Raw genomic sequence first — 24,387 nt, forward strand, 5'->3', positions numbered from 1 at the left:
ACATATTAGGAAAAGCTAAAATCAATTGAAACGTAGGAACGGATTTGAAAATGTTCGTTCCATTCAGACTCGATTCCTACGTATCAATCACCTCCTAATGCCTATACGTAAATGGAATTTTGACTGATTATTTTATAGTCATGAAAAATTAATAACTTTGTCAATTAAATTAGATTTTATTGTCGAAAATTAGATGAAAGTTAAAAAAAAAAAGGTATGTTTTTGTATCATTATCCATCAAAATAATATTATTAAAAAATTATTAAACTAATATTTTGGATCCCAACACAATAAAGTGGGAATTCAATTCTGAAAGCATAAAGCATGAAATGGTATTCTCTGATTTGAAAGAACGTTCCCTTAAATGTATTTAAAATATTCCGTGGTTTAAAAATTGGTGCCATTGAGTAAAAATTAAATCAAAATAAATTTATATTTTTGACAAAGAAAATTATTATTATTTCACTTTCATTTATTTGTGTCAATACTCAAAATTTAATTTTTAAACTCACAAGTTGCATACTTAATTATGAGAAAATGGATTTAGAATAATTAATTTTTTAAAAGTGATTATGATTGATTATACAAATACAAATTGAATTAAATTTTAAAATTAATTCTATTTTTAAGGCTATTGAATGAGTTAAAAAAAATTATTTAATGGGATATAATGCGTAATTGGGTATAAAATAAATATGATAAAATTAACGGCTGTGAATAGAGTCGCTACATAAAATTACGTATTGTCAATATAAATATATCACTTATACAGTTTTTAAAAAATAATTATCACCATTAAAATTTTAAAATTTATTATTACAGAAAAAGAAAAATTATTGTTACTAAATGTATATAATTAGTGATATTAAATTTAATATTTAAATTTTTGTTCTCTCTAACTTTTCAATTTTGGTGTGAATTTTTATCACAACACAATTTGAATTGAATTTAATTTCAAAAATAATTTTATAGAACAATAAATTATATTTTTATTGAATATCCGTTCAATCGCATAACCAGATGAGAAGTGTACGCTATGAATTACTGTACGATTTTGTTACTTGTACAAAATATTATGTACATCTTCGAATTTATTTAAAAGAGACGAAAATCATGACAATTTCCCTTTTTTCTCAAAACCAACAACAAGAACGAGAAGTGTACGCTTGGGTAGTTAATCAAGTCTAGTTCAGTTGGTGAAATTGGGACTTTCGATCTCATGCGTTGGATGTTAGTTCTACTACATGATAGGTATTATTTATACTGTAATAGTAAATATTAATTAAATTTAATTTATTGAATATTATTTTAATTAATAATAATTTATTGTTCTTATTATTTATTAAAAAAGAAAAAAGAAAAAAGAAAAAAGAGAGGAGGAGTGTAGGGTTGGGTAGCGCCATATGAAAGAGGAAAAATGATTGTTTAAAATTAGGGGAGAAATGATTGGGAGAGAGTGGGATTGAATTATTAGAACGCAAAAGGAGAAATCTGACAAAAGAGTTTGGAGTATTAAAATATGGGGAACGCGGTGGTGTTTAGAGGGTGCGGGTGAGGGTGAGGGTCAGCGATGAATCCTGACCGATGATTGGATCAATAAAACAAAAGACTATTTCCCAGATAGCGTAAACTATTGAGACACGTTTTGCTCGTGCGCGCGTGAAAACGACGACACGCTTTTTCTATTATCACCGCGTTCTTCCATTCCCAATTATTATTACACTTCACCATGTGAAAGAATGTATTTAAAATATATGTATGTATTTTATGAATTTAAAATGTAGCAAAAATATTGTATCTATGTATTCATATAATTGGGTTAAAATTTAAATTATATATTTTATGTACTTTCTTATCATTGGCTTCAAAATAAGATGTCAAGATTATTTTAGGATTCATTACATTAAACTCTTTAAGATTTTAAATTATATTTTAAAAAAATAAAATAAAATTACATTTGTACCCTTGTTAAAAATTTTCAATTTATAATTATACTCCTTGGAAGGGGTTTAAGTGTAATTAACCCTTAATTTGATTAGGGTCGTAACAGATTGTCTTCTTTTACTAATTGATTTTTTTTTGTCTTGAACTTGTTATGTTTGATGAAAATCATGGACTATTAATTCAAATCAGCTCCTACATACCATGCCTCATGGTCTTAGCTAATTGAATCAGCTCCTACATACCATACCTCATGGTCCTTATATAGCTGATTGAATCAGCTCCTACATACTTGGGCGTCTGGCACTCTTTCGATAGAAGCAACTTTTACATAAAGAGTTTTGTACAGACTTGTACTAAATGATACATTCATGTGATGAGTGTCGCGTTCATCGAATAATAGATGTATGGCATCTATGCACTTTAGTAGGTACTTAATAAGTAGCTGTCAAGTTCATTAAATTGACTTGCAGGGGTTGTCATATAAAAGTCCGTGTGGCGTGATCGGTATGACCAGAAATTGCTGCAACAGTTCAGAAGTTAGTCCTACAACTTGAAAAGCCATAGTAGCATTATGTATGAAGCAGTTGTATATTTGTCATGGCTGATGTAACTGTGATATTACGTGGTTGCCAAAAGTCCTGCACTAATATAGTCAGATCATACATGGAGGTTGGTGCGTTCTAAGAAGGAATCCATCTCCCATTATGAGATGACGGCGGTGTGCTATATCTTCTGGACTGTGTTAATCTCTGAAAGTTTATGGCAATAGCTATTGATCAAATGGAAAAATAGTTTCCCATGTTGATTAATGAGAAACACTAGCTAAGAGTGGATACATAGTTATCAAAGTCAAGTACGCGGATTGATTTGTAATTTCATGCCCTAGACTTTAATTGAGTGATAGCTTGATGAGAAGACCGTATTGTATAGTACATGCAGTTATAGGTTCACACCAATTTTACCTATTCTTTAGTAATAGGGTTTTGGTGATCAAAGCTGAAATTGTCGGGAGGAACATTTTATTATGGTTAGGTTTTTAAAGTGAAGACATTATTCCCCATTACAATTTAAATGAACTAATTTTTTTGTTATCTATCTATTCTATTAATATATAGAAGGGGTCTTCTGACTTCAATCATTCAACCAAATTCTCAATTTTTAAAATTTTGATTTTTTTAATTGTAAAACTCCTCTATTTGGTAAATAGGAATTAAAGGCACATGTTATAGTTTTCAATGCATTTGAAATATTTAAATTACATTCCCTATTTATTATTATATTTGTGATGCAAAATATTATTCTAACATATATATATATATATGTATATTATTTGTAGTGTGCACTATATATATATATCGAGTTTCTTTTTACAATTTAATTAAATTTTTACACTGCATTCTAATTTTTTTCTTCAATGCATATAGAACTTTTCATTATTAAAATAAAAAATTATAGATCTTAATTAACTTTATTTATATTTATCAATATTATTTATTTTTAATTCATACTTTTCAATATGATCTCCTTCATTTTAGTTCAACACCTAGATTTCTAAAACTTCATTCGGTTTTTTCCTTATTTACCAATAAAAACATTAAATAGATATATAACTTCCTCATAGAATTAATGTATTTTCAATGTTGGATTTAAAAAGTATAATAATTGACTTTATATATATATATATATATATCAATATTATCTATTTGAAATTCGTAATTTTGAGTATGATACGTGTATTCTATCTCAAACATATTTTCAGAGCTGGACTAATTTTTTAACTTGAAACATATCTATTATCTATTATATATATATTTTTGAACCCAAATTGAGCAATTTTGTTCAAAATTCTCAATTCTTAGAATTTTGATTTTTTTTAATTGTAAAAATACTATTTTTGGTAAGTAGGCATTAATGGCATATTGTTGCGAGGCCAATATTGATGTACATTAATAAAAAATATTAAATTATAAGGGTAAAAAAGTAATTTGATATGTACGAGGCACACTTTAAACATATATAACTCACCACATCATATAATTTTCAACACCCCTATAAATACCAAAATATTAATTTTTTATAGAGGTCACTATTTATTGACTAGACACCATTCTCTTGAAAACTGCACCTTTTGCGGAAATTGCATTTCACCTGGTGTGCAATTGTGTCGTGGTAAAATTTCGATTTTATCCTTTAGCAAAAAAACCTCGATTACATCAAATATAGAAGCAGAAATTTGAAGAGTGAAAGCCATAGTTGCAGAGAATAAAACTGATTTTTGATTATGAACTTACGAGATTTTGTACAGCTTTTATCTTTTAAATTACACAGGAGATGAAGAAAAACTAATTAACCACTGTAACAAATCTGCTAACTACTGCTACCTAACAAAAGTGTTAAACTATTATAAGAAGTGCTAAAAGGTGAACAACACTAATTACACAGGAAGAAATCGATATTTCACTTATAGAGCAGAAAACGTAAAAGTGATGTCGTGTTGGAGAAAAATACGTCTTCTTTCTGTGTAAGGTGCAGGAGCAGCTGGAGCTGAAATAGAGTGATCTTCAGTAAGAATTCCTTCATACCTCCTCAAGTTGGTGCATGAGAGAGCAGGTGAAGAGGTCGGCAAGTTGATCCGAGCTGGGAATGTGTTGAGGGCGAATAAAACCGCGCTTGAAGTGATCACGGACGAGATGATAGTCAATGTCGAGGTGTTTCGTGCACTCGTGAAAAACAGAATTTTCAGTGATGTAGATTGCCGCTTTGTTGTCACAGTGGAATGCAACAGGGATGGAGAAGTCGCGAAGCAGGTAGCTGATCCAAAACAGTTCACATACGGTCGATCCCATGCTGCGATATTCGGCTTCGGCAGATGAACGTGAGATAGTGGTCTGTTTTTTTGTTTTCCAGGAGACCAAGGAACCACCAAGAAAAATGCAGTAACCGGTGATAGAGCGACGAGAATCAACGCAAGAAGTCCAATTCAAGTTTGAGAAAGCAGAGAGAGACAGTGTGTTTCCAGAGGGGAAGGACGGACCCAAAGTGGAAGTCCCTTTGAGATAACGGATGAGGTGAAGAGCATCAGCTATATGAGGTTCACGAGGATGTTGAAGAAATTGACTCAATTGTTGCACCGCAAAAGAAATGTCAGGACGAGAAAAATCCAAATAAAGGAGGCGACCAACCAATCTTCTGTAGCGATCAGGACCAGCAATTAAAGCGCCAGAGGAGGCATCAAATTTGATTCCAGGATGAAGAGGTGTGGCGGCAGGAGTGGCCTCATTCAGTAGACAATCACGAACAATGTCTAAGAGATACTTCCGTTGGGAAACGTAAGTGCCATGGGAAGAGCGCGCCAGCTCTAAGCCAAGAAAATACTTGGCATGCCTCAAATCCTTAATCGTGAAAAGTTTGTCAATGTAAAGTTTAACATCAGTTATAGCTTCTAAAGAGTTACCTGTGAGAAGAACGTCATCGACGTAGACAATTAATGCGAGAAAAACTGCATCAGTGCGGAGGATGAACAAGCAATGATCATGAGAGGATTGAACAAAACCATAACGATGCAGCTGAGTGGAGAATTCAATATTCCATTAGCGGGAGGCCTATTTCAATCCTTAGAGCGAGAGCTGCAATTTGCACATGAGGCCATTGTGAGCTTTAGAATAGCCAGTAGGAGGCACCATATAAACCTCCTCGTCAAAATGCCCGTGGAGGAATGCGTTATTGACGTCGAGCTGCAAAAGAGGCCAGAAAAAAGCAGAGGCAACGGCAATGAAAATACGCACTGTGACGGTCTTGGCTACCGGAGAAAAACTGTCGAAGTAATCGACCCCTTCGATTTGGTTGTATCCTTTTGCAATGAGCCGCGCCTTGTATCTATCAACGGATCCGTCAGGCTTCAACTTAACTTTGTAAACCAATCGACAGCCGATGCCCTTTTTTCCTTGCGGTAGAGGAGTAAGATCCCATGTGTGGTTTTTGTCAAAATCGGCCCTTTTTTCCTTGCGGTAGAGGAGTAAGATCCCATGTGTGGTTTTTGTCAAAAGCGTCAAGTTCCTCTTTCATGGCTAGTTTTCAACATTCATATTTATTTGCCTCCAGAAATGACTGTGGCTCTTGTGCAGCATCAACCTGCGATAAAAACGACATGTGTGTAGGGCTAAAAACAAGTGAGTTACATAGATGCAGAGTAGAAGAGGAGTGATTGCAGATGTAGTCCTAAAGCCAACTAGGAGGTGTGATAGTTCGCTGAGACCGGCGCAATGTAGAAGATGAAGGAATGCAAGGGGAATTTACAGAGAGTGGTCGCGTAGGAGCATTGGCAGAACTTGGAAGTGGTGAATCAGGTGCAGGGACAGGAAGATGGGATGGGCATTCTAGGGACAAAATGTATAAAACCCCCCTGTATTTTAAAAAGTCTGCAAAATAAACCCTCTTGTTATCAGAATAGGCTAAAAGTCCCCTTGTGTTTTGTAAAACTCAGCTCAATCGCCCCTTCTCCGTTAAATCCAACTAATGGTGTTAATTTTTTAAAAATTGACCATTATACCCTTACTTATTATATATTATTTCTTATATTAATGACGTTGGATCTTCTTTGATCAAATACTGATAGTTAGATCTAATAAATTAATCTCAACCGTTAGATTTTAAAAAAATAAAAAGTTTAGATTCAATAAATTATTTAATTTATATTATATATAAATAATTTAAAATTTTAAAAATATATTATTATTATATATTAAAAAAAAAGCTAACTACCCACCCTACCCCCATAACCCCCCCCCCCCCCCACACGCCCGGCGTCCCTCTCATTCTTGTCGCCGACGGCTAAAATTATTAAAATCATCGTATCTCCGTAAATTCTTTACTAAATTGAGTGAGACCGTCTCGTTAGAATCATCTTGAAGAGATGAGTCTGATGGTGGTGATTTTAGAGTGAGATTCGACCGGACGGAGACGAATCGACGGCAAACATGTTCGGAGATTTGTGGTGAATCGTGCATTTTGATTTCCAATGAGTTAATAATATAAGCTACTAAATACGTGCAACGTATGATAGTCTGTGTAATTTTTTATCTTAAGATTTAAATTGTGTATATTCATGTATAGCGATTTAATAAATTTTTGTTGCACTTGAAGGATAGTAACATTGCTTGAATAATCACAACCATGGTCAGAAATGTTTTGAGTTTTTATTAAATAACAATTTATGTCTTTTGTATAATTTCAAAATTCTATATAACGAGGAAAACTAGAAAAAAAACAACTTAAGATGATATAAAGTATGACATTCTCATATTTATATATATTTTTTTAGCTGTAGTTAATATATTTTTTAATCTTTTTAGTGTTATTTATGTTGGATAAGTTAAAAACTAACAAAATATTTCTTAAATAAGAAAAACAATATCACAACCTGTAAAAGTCCCTTAACTATTTTAGTTCATTAGTAATCATTTTTTTGTCTTTAAAGTCTTCATTATATGAATGTGAATTATATTTTTCAAAGAATTATTACTATTTACAATTAATTCCTTATATTAGAAAATGAGTTTTATTTAAAACTACAAAGAAATATAATAGCTATGCTTCTGTCATGATAACTAAAATAGATAGAAAATTCAAAAATTAATTAAGGATAAAAATCATTAGGGTTTGTATTTTCAGAATTTTAACCGAATTATAAAATTTTAGAATTTTGATTTTTTTGTAAATTGTATTAAAAATTCCTAGGTTCCATTAAAATACATGGGACGAAATAGAAAAATAAAATAATATTAATGAATACCAAGTGTTTTGAAAAGAATAAAAATCTCAAATTGCATGCAAAAAGTTCTCTTATATACAATTTAAAAACAAAATTTAATTTTATTTAAAATATTTTTTCATTTAGCTTTTTCAAATTAATTTTTTTTATTATATATAAATAATTAAATTATACCTATGCATAGTACGGTCACATGCTAATACTATCATAAAAAAAAAAGAGATTATACATATATTGAGTGACGGTTTTGACACCATCTCATTGATTTGTTGTAACTCAAAATGTGCATTTCAATTGATAAAATTACTAACTTATTCAACTTCTCAAATTTTATATTACCTTAACTGTTCAATTATATACTTGACATAATTTGATTTTATATATAAAATATTTTAAAATATAAAAAAATATTTGTTATATACACATAAATAATTAATTTATTTAAAAGATAATAATAGTTATTAGATTTTGACAAGCTAATATTTTTTACCACACATATTTCTATCCATTCGTTGTACTTGGGATTTTTTGTCAACTTGTCGGGCAACTTTATCATCATACGACAGAAACGTCGCAATAATTTCTGAAAGCAACAAAATTATTTTAAAAACGTGCCTGTACTTTTCTGCATTTATTGTATTGCAGATTTTGTCATTTCTGTGATGCAGCAAAACAATTATAATCTAAAGACACTTAAAAAAAAAAAAATCATTCAACATAGTGTTGGATATGGACAGTTTTCGAACATACATAGAACATATTTATGTGTCTAAAAATATATATATATATAAAAAATAAGATACGGTATTGGACACGCCAAAAATTAGTCTGACATGTTCTAGGACAAGTTTGGAATTTTTTATTATTTTATTTCAAAAAATTTTGGACTAAAATTGAATAAAAAACAAAAGAACTCATTTATCTGTCAAACTCACTTAAATAAAACAATATATATATAAGGCCATGTTTAGGTCGATTTTGTACCCAAAATATTAAGACCTGAAACTCGCCTTGAAACTTAATTAAAGCTTCAAAATCAACGGCAGTTAGGATGTCCGAGTTAGACCGAAATCTATTGTCATCCGTAAATTGTCCTATATCTAGGGCATATATTCAAATTTTGTACCTTAAAAGTATAAAAGATGATTATAAAATTTAAAGAAATGAGATATATTTCAATTATTTAACATATAGAAAACATGAGGTTTGGTCCACAATTGGCTGTGGTGCCAAATGCTAAAAGCGAATCCACAACTTTGTTTTGTGGCTGCAATGAGCATGAATAAGAGAAATGATTTTAGCCCTCTTTTTTCACTATTTTATCTATGTAATATTATTCTTTTTATGATACCATTACTATTATTGTTTTAATAAATTGATAAAATTTAAATTAGACTAAATTCCATTCCATTACCTTTTCTTCCCTATGATTTATGATTTTTGAGAAAACTTAATCCTAAAGTCATACTACCATTTTCTCATCCTGCAACACCTACAACTAGAATTTCAAGGCCTGCTATTTTTAATATGCCATCATATCTGGTAACAACAGGTTGCTGCAAATGATACAAGTCATCACAAGGAAAAGAGTTTTCCTTTTTAGTGATATCAAATATAACTTATATTTCTGTCCATTTTTAAGGCATCTAAATTTTACGTTATCTACCATAATTTCTTGAGGAGTTAAAGCTTTTAACAATTCTTTCTCCCTTCTTTTGTAGCCTATTATTCTATCTTTTGAAAAGGACATTTTGCTACTACAATTAGTTCTAGAGCTTAATGTTCGGTCTAAAACTGGTTGATCCTTGATTTAGATATCGACACCACCTATTCTAGATATCCTAATTGGATCTAGTGTCATAACCTTGGCAAATTCCTTAAAAATTTTTTGAATCTCAATATACACTTTCCTGATGTGTATTGGAAAGGGAATAAGTTATTCTATATGTTATAGAATATGGTCTATTTCCTTCTTTCATCAAATCTTTTCTTTCTAAAATCCAAATGAAGGGTTAGGACTCTACTGAAATCTTGGTCTGCTAGGTTGTACGCAATCCTAAGATGAATGTCAAACATTAAGTTTCCTGCATACGGATTACCTTTCATTGTCCCAAGACAACCATCTCTCAAGTTATTGATTCGTCTATCCATTATTGGTAAATGTATTTTTGAATCAATTCCTTCCTTAAAAGTTACTTTTATTACTACCTCAATAGTTCCTATATGGATCCATTTCATAGTAACAACTACTTCTTCTCTAAACTTACTTAACTTTTCAAAAATTTCTTCTTTAGGAATAAGGGGTTCTTCTAGAGTTCCTAGGGTAGGAGTTACTGTTCTACTTCTTCCTCTTTCTTGGCTCGCTTGATTCTCCTATAATTGTCATAAAATCATTATTATCACAACAAAGAGGGGTTTGTTTGATCTTAGCTCTCAGTCTCTTCATATTTTTTTGCATGGATGCTTGATAACACCAATCCCTCAGTTTGTCTTTAAGAAAAGACATCCTCCTTGCAACTGCATCTAGCTATCCTTCGGGAACTTTGTATGATTGGATCAACATCTCCCTCTATGGACTGCATATATTTGCAAAGAACATTGGAGCTGCTACCTCTGTTGCTACTCTATTTTGGAAGAAATACTTGCGAAATCAATAGATATATTCATCTACTGCACAAATATTCCTTAATTCAAGGCCAAAGAGTGCTTGTGCATATTCTCTGGCCTTTTCTGCTCTACTTCCTTTGAAGTATCCATCTTCGATGAAGTGTGTCTTGATAAGCCTTCCTAGCTGATCTTCTCTTCACTTTTTGAATCTTCGGCAAGGATAATGGCTTTGGTATCTTCAGGGGTATTGTCCTATTCGATATTCATAGAACCCCCCAAGCTCAACTCCACTAGTTTTATGAAGTTTTCTTTATCGACTTGTAGGGTAGTTACTGCTATCTTTATGGCTGCAACCCATTCATTTATCAGCTTCTTGATGTTTTGAAAGTCGATAACATCCAGGTTGAGTACGGCGCCGTATCGGTGCAAGGGCTGGAGCATGCTTGCCCAAGGCATATGTTCAGGTGCTTTCCTTGGATTTCTCCCTTGATTTTCTCTAAGTCTAGTTCCCACAAATGTTGGGGTTACGTTAGTGTGGAAATTTATACTTTCCCTTATTGGATGGTCCTGTGGAAGATCATTGCAAACTCTATTTTCCTCCAACGGTGGTAATGCTAGAGTCATTTTGTTGGTTTGAATATTGACTAAGTCCACAATCCCAAGTAGGAAAAATGATTTAGGCAATTCTTGTAAGTTGATAAATGCAGCCTCGTAACTTTCATTATTTCATGGAGCTAATGACTTCTCAGATCATACCTTCTCTTGTCTTCGGCCTAGGAATCTCCGTCGCCTTTTCCTTTTGTTGTAGAAGAGATATTGTTCCAAGAGTGTCCCTTATCTGCTCTTGTCTGGATCTGGATGTTTGAGGGCTCTCCCTTTGGTCTCTCTTTAGATTTGTAACTTCTAACTTCAAATATGTAAGATCCTTGTGTAGATCTGGAAGGATATTAAGGATCTCGTCCATCTTTTGGCTCAAAGTTTCTATTTTCATAGGTATATGAATTAACCTATGTCTATAGTCTTGAATTATATTTTAAATTTCTCTCAGATCTAGGAAGATCTTTAAGGTATCCGGCTCGAGTTCTTTCCAATTATCCCTTTATTCATAATTTGTAGAACTGTATTAGTGAAGAAAATTACCCGTTCTATTTCTCCTTGTTGGTAATCTACCATAGACTTCGGTTGTGTATATGTTTTTCATCGAATTTTCTGGTAGCACTTTTTTGGATCTAATGAATTCTCCACCATTCTTCTTGTTCCTCCTCAATAAGAGGTTCAGGATCCAGCTTTGTGGTCTTCTTTAGAATTCCTAGGACGAAATTCTTTATCTGTTTTTCCAAGATCTGGATATACTCCTGGTTGTCCCTCGAATCCTCATTCGGTGTTTGGAGATAATCTTCTTCCTTTTCTAGAATTTTCATAAAGAAATTCCATCTTCGATCTTTCAGAATCTGAAAGTATTCCCTATTGTAAGTCGAATTTTCGATCGACTCTATTCTCTTAAAGATTCTCATCCATTAGTGGAAAAATATCTATATGCAATATAAACAAATATTTTTTCAATAAATCCAGGCTCTAATACCATTCTAGGCGAGCATATGCAAGAATATGCATTAGGATGCAAAATAATTGAAAATGGGCTAAAATGCTCATTTTAAAGCTGGGAAAGGGTAAAATAGACCATAATTCGATCAGGCTCGTGCGGAGGACTAAAATTGCGACCTTTTTGGAGCTTACAGGACTAAAATTGCTAACTGTAAAGTTGCAGGACCAATAACATTATCTCCTTTAGTTACAAGACTGATATTGCAATTTTTCTTAATATTATTCATTTATTCTGGATTGGGTAACAGTGCCAAAGTATGTTCAAGTATTGTTTATTAGGAGATTGATTGATGTTGAAGTCCATGGTGTTCAAGTTCCATAAAAGTAAGTCCAACCTACTTAAGCCCTGATCATGCCTATAAAAAGATAACTCCACGACGTACAACATACACAACAAGACACCTAGAGAATCCACAAGGCAAAATCAAAGGTTTTATGTCATGATGAAGCTCTGCAACCATGAATGTTTTGCATCTTCCTTGACATCAAATCCTCAAAAGTTTGATATCATATTTCAAGATAGCTGGAGATCACGTATCCATATCCACGAGCAAGCTTCTAACCCTTATATCGCAATTTAGATAAAAGATTTAAGGGGCAATTGTCACTTTACAGATTGCAACTTTACTTTAAATTCAAAATAATTTTATATATCCATATTTTTGAATCCTCGTAATTTTTTTTTCAAACTCGAATTGATGTGAATTCATACTAGGATCCACGCCACTTGGACCCTTTTCCTTTTACAGAATATAATTCATTATATCATTTAGTATATCAAATTCAAAATTTGATAAAGTGCATCGATAATTTTAAATAAAAAAATAAATGAAGAGATATCAAAATAATAAGAAATAGAGATTGATCCACCTTCACAAGAATTTAAACCCATAATCTTTAGCTTTACAAAACCTTTTTATTTATAAGACTCCAATGTAAATTTATGTGCTATATGAGAATTTATACTGTTGGTGTCGATTATTTGTTGGATTTCATCGTACTGAAAAGGAAAGCAATGAGACAGTTTTAGACATTCTGTGTGCTAAAAACAGAGCAACGAAGCAGTCCACATTAGTGGCCCTAACTCACTCCAACTGGCCCGCCACCGACCTATCTGCTACTCCCACACAATTCAATCATTAACACCCAAATTCATCAATAAAAATAATAATTAGATATATATTATTTTCTGGATACAAATGAGTTATTTTTAAAAAAAAATCAATTAAATATACCCTCTAATTTCCACAACAAAAAATCAAACTACAATCTAAATAAAATAATAATTAAATTACGATAAATTCACATCAAATCAAACAAATAGTTATATATTTGATGAAATTCAAACTAATCACATCACGTCTTATTGTTCACGGGACCCCAACTTTTACTTAGTAAATTAAGATCCTATTTGTAAAAAAGGAATAGTAAACGATGATGTAATTTCCTAATGTTTAAAGGCTTAATTAATAGTTAAGAATTTTCAATTACTATTTTAATTTATTCATATGATTAAGAGATGGATAGGTATTCCATGATTGACAATCTAAATTCATCACCATCACATTAAGGCCTTGTTTGTTTACCTTCATAAGCCCAGCCCAAGATTATTTGTAGCAGCCCGGTATCAGTTAAGACAAATTCTTAACAACCCAGTCCAGTTTGGGCTGATTATGATCCGACCAGGCCCATATATAAGGGACAAACAAATTCTAGGCCCAATTTACTTTGATGTATTATATAAACCACACTTGTTCCTTCAAAACCAACCACACCAAACCAAGATATCCACCAGTCCAAAGCAAAACCCAAAACACCTGTCTTCTCCAAATCGATTAACTGAACAATCGGTTCAATTTGGTAATGGGATTGAACACCCTGGCCTGGCCTTTTTAATAATTTTTTTCCATTCATCGCGTCAAATTAATTTATATTTTTAATTTTTTTGAAAAATATAATAAGATAAAGTTGATAATTTCAGGCCTTCATCTTAAAATTATATAATTTTATCAAAAATAAAAAAATATTAAATTTTTTTTATATAATGAATAAAATATTCATAATTATGTAAAATTTTAAGACTATTTATTGTAATTTGATTTTTATAATGATATATTGAAATGTGACCGTTTCACATTTTTTGGATTTTCTGTTTTTGCAGGCATGGAATTAGAGTGCCATCAATTACAGTTGGTACATCGCATTTCGTACATCAATTGCTCCACCTGCAGCGTCGCTCTTAAATGAGTAACCAAACGAAGGAGACGACTTTACGTCACCTGAAATGACTATAATGGCCCTATGGTGCCAGGGTCATTTTGGTCATTTACACACACACAAAGCACTGACAGCGTGATATAATGAGCGGCGTTTCTCGCTGCTCTTCAATTGCATTTTGTTTTTCTGAGAGGGAGGGAGAGACAGAGGACGCCTTTCTCTCTCTATAAACACGTACGCGATATATATATATATATATATATAAATTAGCTCTATATATACATACATATATACGTACATACAGGCGTTTGTTGATATACCGAAGAAACAAAGGTGTCAAACTTGTTCTGATAATTACAGCCATGGCTGCCGAGACCTACACCGACAAAAACGCCGTTTTCCGCAAGCTCCGAGCGAAGTCCGAGAATAAGGTGATTTCTTGTTTTCGTTTGCGGTATGGTGATGCTTTCTTATGGAGTTGTGGGCGTGGATGTATATGGGCAATGCTGAGATCTGATTCAGATCTGATCTGTAATTTTTGTTTTTGGTTCTTTTGGGTTTTGGGCTTGAGCCCTGATTTTTTAAATTAATGTTTGGGATTTCAGATGTGTTTCGATTGCAACGCGAAGAACCCGACTTGGGCGTCTATTACTTATGGGATCTTCCTATGCATTGATTGTTCGGGGGTTCATCGAAGCCTCGGCGTGCACATCAGCTTCGTCAGGTATTTCTTTCTTCTGTTTTTATTCTGATATTTTCTTTTTGTCTCTGTTAGATCAGATGGTCATATGCATATTGCTTGTGTTATCTTAATTCTTTCAATTGATCATTTAGCTCATTGTAATTAGTAGTGCATATGAACATTATCAAGTGGCAAATCTGGGTGGGCATCATTAATGTAATGTTGTAATGAAGCGTCTCTATCTAAAGAAATTTATTTCTTTAAAATATGGTTTAAATATGTGGAGATGTTGCATGGTATACTATGGAGATGGAAATAACTGACCAACAATGTGTTCCACCCATCAGTGTGGGTGATTGTGTGGATTTGAATTAATCAAACTGATCAGCGTCTTGACCCAACATTTTGTAATTCAAATTGATGTTGGCTGTGTCCTGCTAAGATGTAGAAAAGTTGCTCTTCATTTAATTTACTAATCTGATCTCGCTTGAATGCACTCTAAATGGTTGTAAGGATTTAATGTATAGTATGGTAGGTGTCTGTGTATCCTGTTGATGTTTTTAGTTTGTCTGCTCTCTGTTTGTACAAGATTCTGTACTTCCATACATTGTGAATTGATGGGTGTTGTTGATATTTACCTTTAATAGTGTGTTTATTTTCTCAAAAATCTGGAATAAATTGGTATATTTGCTAGTGTCTGTCTCATTTGCTTAAGCAGCTGTACCTGCAATCAAAAAGGAGCATATTCATAATTAACATCTAACTAATTTGGTTCATTCCCAAGACCAAGCATTGATTTGATGCTATAAGCTTTGAGGTATTGTTAGTATCAGAATAGAATATTTGGTATGAAATCAAGAAATTATTCTTGTAATAGTCACATGGAATATCCTTTTATGTGACTTCTGGGATTTACTAGCTGGTAAAAGCTTGGTTCTTGCTATTGTTGAAGTTTAATAACTATGGTCTCAAAAAACCCCAATCTTTGTAGTACTTTTATGGGAAAACATTTTTTTTTTTTTGGTATTTTTTCAGTTATTTGTTTTGGTGAACTTAGTAGATCCCAATTAAGAATTTGTTTTTGTGAACAAAATTTTAGATTGTCAAATTTGTGAGCAATGTGAAGTAGCCGCAAATGTTTCTGTGTTATAGCTGTGCCCTGTCTGGGACTCCAATTTTCTGTTAGAGATCTTTTCCAAATTGGGAGCATCTAAAATGGTAAACGCAAGAAAGTTATGCATTCAATTATGCTGCTAATCTTGAAGAATTTATTAATCAACTCCTGAAGAGTGCTTCGTTTTGAGAGTACTCTCGAATGTTATCTGTTGAAATGACTACGAATTTCAATTTTTGTTTCATCTTGAGCAATGGATGCACTTTTCCAACTAGACAATGTCAAGAGACCATTAGAGTCTGCTTCTAAAGTTCCATCCAACATCTTGCAAATGTGTTTATGTGTTTGACATATTTTGTGTGTGAGGTCCCATTCCAACTCATTTGCAATCTGCCTTCTCTTTGGACATGTTCTTATGATGTATAATTTTTAACTAAATAACAAAATTGTAATTGAAGAAATACAACCAATATAGAATTAAATAATTCTGATCTTTTAGAGTTATTCAGAAGCTTCAAGTTTGACATAGGCATTTTCCATAATACAGAAACTTTAACTAATTTCATAAACCAAATTTTCTAAACATTTTTCATTTATCACAAACTGAATTACGGAAAAGTTCGCTTTTGATTTGGTGTTGATACACACCAAAATTTTAAAGGATTACCGCACCTTGAACACACCTAGTCTTCTAATTTGCATTGTCAGGATAAAAGGAAAGGAACTGTAAATTTTTAGGAACAGGTTCTAATGGCTCAAACTAGAAGAGAGCTGTGGAACGAAAGATAAACTCCAGTCATCATATCATGGCTTCATAGGGCTTGCAACTTGCATTATAGAGATCATGATAAAGCTTCAGTATTTGAAATACATACTTCACTTTTCCTTGGATTAGAAATAACATAGTGCTCAAGTAGACCAAGGTTTGACGAACTAATTACCTCTAGCATTACTGAAAATGACTTCGGTAAAGGGAAACACTTAAAGCTTTAGAGAGGACAGTACAAACTTACAGTGAAAATAATCTTAAACATGTTTGGATTGCCAAATCTCAAATATTTTCGAAAGAGTTTCATTTGTTTGAATACTTTCACAGTGTCCTGAGGCTCATATTTTATGCATCATATAATTTAAGATGAACAGATAAATCATGAATATAATTGATTAGGAGTGTAAGATATGGATACACAGGCACATACCGTCTCAGAAAGATAAAGAAAACAAAAGACCTGAAGTTCAATTGCTAACAAAAATGACAGCTTTGAATATAGATAAGGAGAAAAGTGCTCAAATGAAGGAAAATTATGGCAAAAGAACTAAGAAGTACTAAATTGTTGCAAAAATGAGAGTCGTATGCCGATTGCAATGTAATCCATATGACACTTGTTTCTTAGCATGAGATTGGGTTTGCACATATGGAAAAGCAAAATCACTATTGGTTTTCTGGCCCAGGAGCATTTAGTTACAGCATTTGATCTGTTTTCATATTTTTTATTTAGTAGCTTTACCTGAGTCGGTTCTTAAATTGTAGGTCCACGAGTATGGATACATGGACTCCTGAGCAGTTGAAAATGATGTGCTTTGGTGGAAATAACCGTGCTCACGTTTTCTTCAAACAGCATGGATGGACTGATGGAGGCAAGATTGAGGCCAAGTATACTTCAAGAGCTGCCGAGTTATACAGGCAGTTACTTGCAAAAGAAGTTGCTAAAAGCAATGCAGAAGAGGCAGGCCTACCTTCATCACCTGTTGCTTCTCAGTCATCGCGGCCTAATGGATTGTCTGATATTAACATCACTGAAGACCCAAAAGAAGGTCCTCTGGATGATGTGCCAAAGGAAAGTTCTTTCGTCAAAAGTGGAGCCCCTGAGGTTTCTGGTTCACCAAGAGCCTCTCAAAAAGTTGCATCTATGACTGTGAAGAAGGCTCTTGGTGCCAAAAAACCTGGGAAGACAGGAGGTCTAGGTGCTAAAAAGCTTACTACCAAGGTGAAATCTCAGCTTTCTTTTGTTTATATATCAGGAACCAAAAGAATGTGATTTTTTTTCTTTCGTGATTGATAACATTGCATCTACTGAACCCTCAAATGTTTCATGATTGCAGTCTAGTGAAAGCTTGTATGACCAGAAGCCTGAAGAGCCACCTGTACAAGTTTCTTCTGGCAACTCTTCAACCAATAGCGCCCCTGCAGTTGGTTCATCATTTGCCTCTCGCTTTGAGTATACAGAAAATGGTCAACCTACTGATACGAGTTCTGGAGGTGCTCGTGTTGTTACTCACGTATCACCTCCAAAGGCATCAGATTTCTTTGCTGAATATGGCATGGACAGCGGCTTCCCAAAGAAGAGTAGCTCAAGCTCGTCAAAAGTTCAAGTAAGAGGAAATTATTATTTACAAACTAAAGTTAGGGAAAAAACTATGTTCTCTGGATGCTGAAAGAAAAGTTGTTAATAATTGTGTATTATATAATGGAAATCCTCAATCTGGTTATTGGGGCAGTAATTTGGTTAACTAGATTTTTTAACATATTTACAGTATTTCATCATAGTACCCTCAGTCCAATTCACGACTTGACCCTTGTAAAAGCTTGACTGTCCTATGACTTCTTGGAGGTGGTTTGGAACCAATACCATTTGGTGCGGACAAATCGCATTAAGCTTTTGATATAGCAAGGAAAAATCTCTTGTAATGTTTTAAAGTATCTAATGGTGTTCCTTCTATTTAACTTGTTTATGTCTTGGTTTATTCTTTTAGTTGTTCCTTTGCTTTGTTTTGTAACCATGTGTTGTGCATTGTTGTTGCGGTGCAAGTTAAGAGGTTACTTGTTCTTGAAAGAACTGTTGCAAGTGTGACATGATTGGAGGCTATATTTATGCATGAAATTCTTAAGTATAATTTATTCACATCTCTATTATCAGGTTGAGGAGACCGATGAAGCAAGGAAGAAATTTTCTAATGCAAAATCTATATCATCAGCCCAGTTCTTTGGTGATCAAAGCAAGTCTGGTGATTTGGAGGCTTCAGTTTCCTTGCAAAAATTCACAGTATGTAATATGTCCTGTTATCAGCATTCTTGATTTCTTCTTCATATTCTTTATATGTTGGATGTGATGCTGGCTGTTTCTCTTGTATTTATGTCTGCGACTCAATATATACGGTTTGTACACATACTTGAGTTATGTGTCTGAGATTATTGTTGAACTAATTGTGTTTTTCATTTCCATCAGCTGACATATGCAGTACCTCAATTTATAGGGCATCGGTGAAAACTTATTGTTAGATACTTTGGCTACAGCTATAAAAATATTATAGATTTTCCTCTTTTCATTTGTTTAGAGCATTTAACTGATATATGTCCTGATTATGTGTTCCGTGTTTTTCTAGATATCAACATACTATTTAGAGCATATACGGCGTTCATATGTTCACTGTGGTTCTTCCTACATATACAATCAAGAATAAAAAATCAAAGTTCCCAATAATTAGCCCATCAGTTAGCTGATAATAGAAGGCGATGTAGCATGCGAATTTTCTTTAGCAAGTTTCTTTTGTAAAGGAAGCAGTCAGTTGTCCTAGATGTGAATATTGATAGTATTGTGAGCTTGTCTTTTTATTATTAAATATACCTGTGTGCGCATTGTTCAGTACAACCTCAAATTGGTTTATGCATGCAAACTATGCATTTATTTATTTCCTTCTGTTTTAGGGGTCATCATCTATCTCTAGCGCTGAACTCTTTGGTCACAATTCAAGTTCTTCTATTGACCTCACAGCAAGTGAACTCATTAATAAGCTGTCTTTCCAGGTAACAGCCACCAACTTAGTTCATTCTCATTATTGGGATGTGGTTAATGTCTTGCTCCATATGCCCCTCTTACCATCTTATTTTCGTGGTTTCCATGCTTTTGGTCGTCAAACTATATCTTGTTTTGTTTCTTTTTTGTCAGGCACAGCAGGATATCTCCTCTCTTAAGAATATTGCAGGAGAAACTGGGAAGAAGATAAGCTCCCTTGCATCCACTTTATTAACAGATCTTCAGGACAGAATCCTCTGATAGAATATAACTGTACTTTACATGAAAACAAGGTTGTTGCCACCTGCCCCTATTCTTATGTAGTTTTAGTTTATGTAAAAAGGAGCACTCTTTCAGAGAGACTATATGAGGACTGAAACTCAAAAGTTTAAGATATTTTGGTGTTATTTGCTTCACTTGCAAAAATTGATTCAAAAAGTCAAATGCTTTTTGTGTCGTTCAGTTTTCTTATACTTTCAAAGTTTGTTAGTATGAGATGCTATTGGAAACCAAGATATCTGCTGCTAAATTTCAAATTATCCTTGTGGTTATTTGATTTTTGTATCTGCTTCTGCTTCTTTGCTAAGTTTTACTCGGAGAAGAGCTAGCCTTTGGAAGTTCAAACGAGGCATTGATGTCCTAAATTCAGCTGGTTTTAGCATATGTTTGGTTGGATATACGATAGGCGAGGATGGACTTAGTTTCTTCCTTTTGTTTAAATTCCTGTATGTCTAATTTCGGCCAAGCATTTCTGCTGTAAGAGTTCGGAATTTCTTCTTATAAAGAAAAAAAAAGACGATTATTCCTGGACTATCAGCAAAGAAGCTCAACTGGATTCCATCTTAGGCAGCTGGTACTGGTGGTCTGCACTCTTGATATTGCCCAGCTTCACCTTAGAGCATGCCCATCCCCAAAATAGTGGATTTTTCAAGCTTTACCTACCCTCCTTTCCCTATTTCAATCACTATGCTCCGACAAAGTTTGGTTCTGCAATTTCTCTATGCAAGCATGAAAATATATACCCAATGAATTTGAGGACCGAAACTCTTTTGTCGGTTTTCTTGCACCCTTAAGTCTTCAGACATGCTTTTAAACTCAAGTAATTGAGTAGGAGGCACAACGCAACTGTAACTATTTGTGTCTCGGATTGCATGCACTATATTCTATCTTCCTTGGGCACATTTCTGGTACTGAAACAAGTGTCGAATGCTTCTCTCAAAGAGTAGATTGAGAGTCCCAAGTGGTAAGAGAAGTTCATTTTTGTTTGATTGATGGTTTAGTAAATGCAGTAGTTGTGCATTGGCACAATGAGATATCTACAGGATTTCGGAGCAGCCGACCAAACTATGCCAATATTGACTTTCCAAGTGGTTGAAAAAAACTTGCAGTATCCACTCACTCAAGTCTAACAAATCTGGCCTGGCAGAATTTATCCAATTGATCTTGTGGGTCACCTATTCTATTACATCCTACTCACCCCATAGGGATTGCCTTTACAAAAATTTCACATGGAGACAGGGCTTCATTGTGATAGAGCCACTACCGATGGTATGCTACACTTGTCTACCCTTGCTTACTTGATTTGAGCTCTTTGCCTATCTTGAGGGAGTCTCAGCCTCATCACTGGCTTTGTCCTAGTGGTTGACATGTCCTCAAGGATCTTCCTCTTTTGGCTTATCATCCCCGATGGAGGGTGAGGTTGTCGGGGATAATTGGGCAACTGCCACTGAGCGGAAACACCCTCCAATCAACTCCAAAGTTTTGCTTCTTCGTTTCAAGCGGATCATTGACTGTGGGGGTGCAGGAAGCGAGTCTTCCAAGTTCATACTTGGCTGAGGTTTTGGTTCGGAGCTGGAGAAGGATTCAAGTTAATGTTCCTTATAAACGGAACTTCTCATTCGATTTTTCTCTTTGTCTCTCTCCGTCATTCATTCTAATGTTTCTAGCCTTGGGACCTAATCTAAATTTGTGTTGAAGAACAAATTAGTACAAAATCTACTTTTTGGGTTTGCAGTATTGGATTCCTTGTCCAATTCCTTAATCTAAGTTTTTCGTTTGTCAAAATTAATTTACATAGTGTTTCAAAGGATAGAAATGTATGTTTGCTCTTCTAGTGAAAAGATAAATTCTTTTTTTATTTTGTCTTATTATTTTCTATAAATTACGACTCCCCACACTCTACCCTTTATAAAATTACAAATATCCTTTTTGAAAAAGTGATAGTGCAATCAACGACGAAGCCAAACTCTGTCAAGACTTATCAATCTTATTAAATAGGAAGTGCTTTTGAAAAATTTTAAAATGAGTGACTTCTAACTAAAGAATTTTAGGTCTAACACACATTACTCTTTATAAAATTATAAATATACTTTTTGAGAAAGTGTTAGTACAATCAATGGCAAAGCGAGACCCTGTCAAGACCATGCGGATGATAGGGCTCAGATTTAGGCTTAGTTATTATTGTTATTTTTCCTATACATGTGTATAAATGGTCCATTAGTTGACATGGCTTAGCTTCGGCTAAACCCTTCAACTCTTTTATTCTCTTGTTGTTGTTGTAATAGGCATGTAGCCCAATGAACTAAGAATGGGCAAAGCAAAAATAAAAGTGGGAAAATAAAAACAAGTGTCTTATGAAAAGTTTGCATTGTCTCCCTTGAGAAAAAAAAACATATTCAACTTCTTGCTCAAGCTGAGGAGTAGACAAGCAGTCATTGTGCAAGAATAAAAAATCACAAATTTTTATGTTTCATTCATATTATTTTATTCAAGTATCTTAGGACAAAGAAAAAAATTTATATATAAATATTGATTATGAAACTTATAATTATATAAATGTAGGTTTTACTTTTTAGAAAAAGGATAAATTTGTTATTAAGGGACCTCAAAATTTAGTTGGATCTTTTGCTATATTGCATGTAAAAGCAACAATGAATGTGGAAATAAGAATACATATTTTTCGTTCTTTTAAAATAGTATTACAAGAAAAAAAAACTCATGTCATGTTTAATTCAGATGATATTGTTGATGATCCTGGAGGTACTTTAAAGCTCCGTGGTTAAAACATAATGATTGATTGGAGTATAGTGTAGCAAAAGATGCAACATTTTGTTCGTATTATTATCTTTTAAACAACCAAGAAAGGTGCAAGCATGGGGAGATGCTTTTTCAAAGATTGGCTTTAGCTGTTGAAAGAGAGGAGTTGATGCCTTTAAAAAACATGTGGGTGAGGCTAGTGCTTACAATTACACAAAGGCGACAAGTGGAGGATTTTATGAATAAAAAATAGAGTCTGTCTCGTACCTTTGTATCTAATGATCGAAAGATGGAGGGTGGCAAACAAATAGTTCTTCTGAATTAGTATCTTCGAATCATCAAAAACCTATTTGCCTTATATCCACATGCTTTGCCCACTAGCTGCAATTGGTGGTGGTTTCTGTTTGTAAAAAATATTTTGGCTGTTTGTGACTTTTTCAATTATATTAGTATAATTGTGAATGTTGTGGGCGCTTCATGTAAAAGAAGAGATGCATTGCTTCAAAATCATTATGAAAAGATTGTAGAGAAATTAGAAAAGGGTGATACGTCTTCAAGAAAAGGCTAACATCAAGAAACAACTCTTGCTAAACTAAGTAATACATGTTGGGATTATCATCATATAACTCTAGTTCATTTTCTTAGCATATGGAATTCAGTGTTGGTGGTGTTGTAATATGTATGAGATGATGAAAATGTTGTGGAACATAGAGGAACAACATCCGGTTTGATTGAGAAAATGGAAAGTTCTATTCTAGTTTTATCTTTCATTTGATGATAAGAGTGTTGGGAACGATAAATGAATTATCTAGTGCTTTACAAAAGAAAGATGAAAATATTATTAATGCAATGGGGTTGATTATCACTGTCAAAGATCGTCTGTGATATGATTTGTGGTAAAAAGTCTATTATAGTTTTAAAGATAGAAGATACAATACTTATTAGAGGTCACTCAAGGCGTGAGGGGCAAAAGGTAACTTGTTATCACTATTGTCATGCTGAGATTTTTCTTGTTGTTAATGATTTAATTGTTGCATAAATCAATAATCAATTTAAGACTAGCATGAATGTACATATATATTCATTTTATTCAAAAGTTTAGATAATAATTTGTCATTTTTTAATGTAAAAAGATTATCTATTAAATTTTTATTTTGAATTAAACTAATTTGTGCTGTTTGTAAAAGCATTTTAAAACTTTTTAAAGCAAAATAAGTTAAGAAATAACATCTTATTTGATTTTAGTCATTTTATCAATAACTTGAATATTTTATTTTATCCAAATTCAAGAGCTTATTTTTAAAATAAAATTCAATATTTTCTAAGCTCTTAAAACATGTTATAAAATATTTTAAAAACACTTAGCCAAACACCCTCTAAGTTCCAAAACTTCAAGATCTTTTTTTGTTACAAGTGAACCAAACAACTCATATATATATATATCAATATATTGAAATTCATAATTTGTGAATCGGACTTCGACACATTGTAAGTGGGTTTACTTGACTTATTTGTGCCGCAATAAATTGTTGTCTGATCCGAAAGAGCAAAGTATGAAGATTTAATATTATGGATAAATTCATAAGAAGCATGAATTCTGGAGCCTCCTCATCAGGGG

At 33.2% G+C, this 24,387-nt stretch overlaps 1 protein-coding gene across 1 annotated transcript; it reads left to right on the forward strand.

Annotated features, from left to right (window-relative positions):
- The first annotated feature begins 14,304 nt into the window (after positions 1-14,304).
- LOC105165157 (putative ADP-ribosylation factor GTPase-activating protein AGD9) lies at positions 14,305-20,177 on the forward strand. The gene is made up of 7 exons (XM_011084062.3): positions 14,305-14,574; positions 14,749-14,867; positions 17,471-17,927; positions 18,043-18,312; positions 18,858-18,983; positions 19,646-19,744; positions 19,887-20,177. The coding sequence occupies exons 1-7, from the start codon at positions 14,506-14,508 to the stop codon at positions 19,992-19,994; spliced, it is 1,248 nt and encodes a 415-aa protein (XP_011082364.1). The 5' UTR covers positions 14,305-14,505; the 3' UTR covers positions 19,995-20,177.
- Positions 20,178-24,387: the final 4,210 nt, after the last annotated feature.

This window comes from Sesamum indicum, linkage group LG6, assembly GCF_026168435.1.
Source record: "Sesamum indicum cultivar Baizhima isolate 11 linkage group LG6, ASM2616843v1, whole genome shotgun sequence".
NCBI classification, from domain to species: Eukaryota; Viridiplantae; Streptophyta; class Magnoliopsida; order Lamiales; family Pedaliaceae; genus Sesamum; species Sesamum indicum.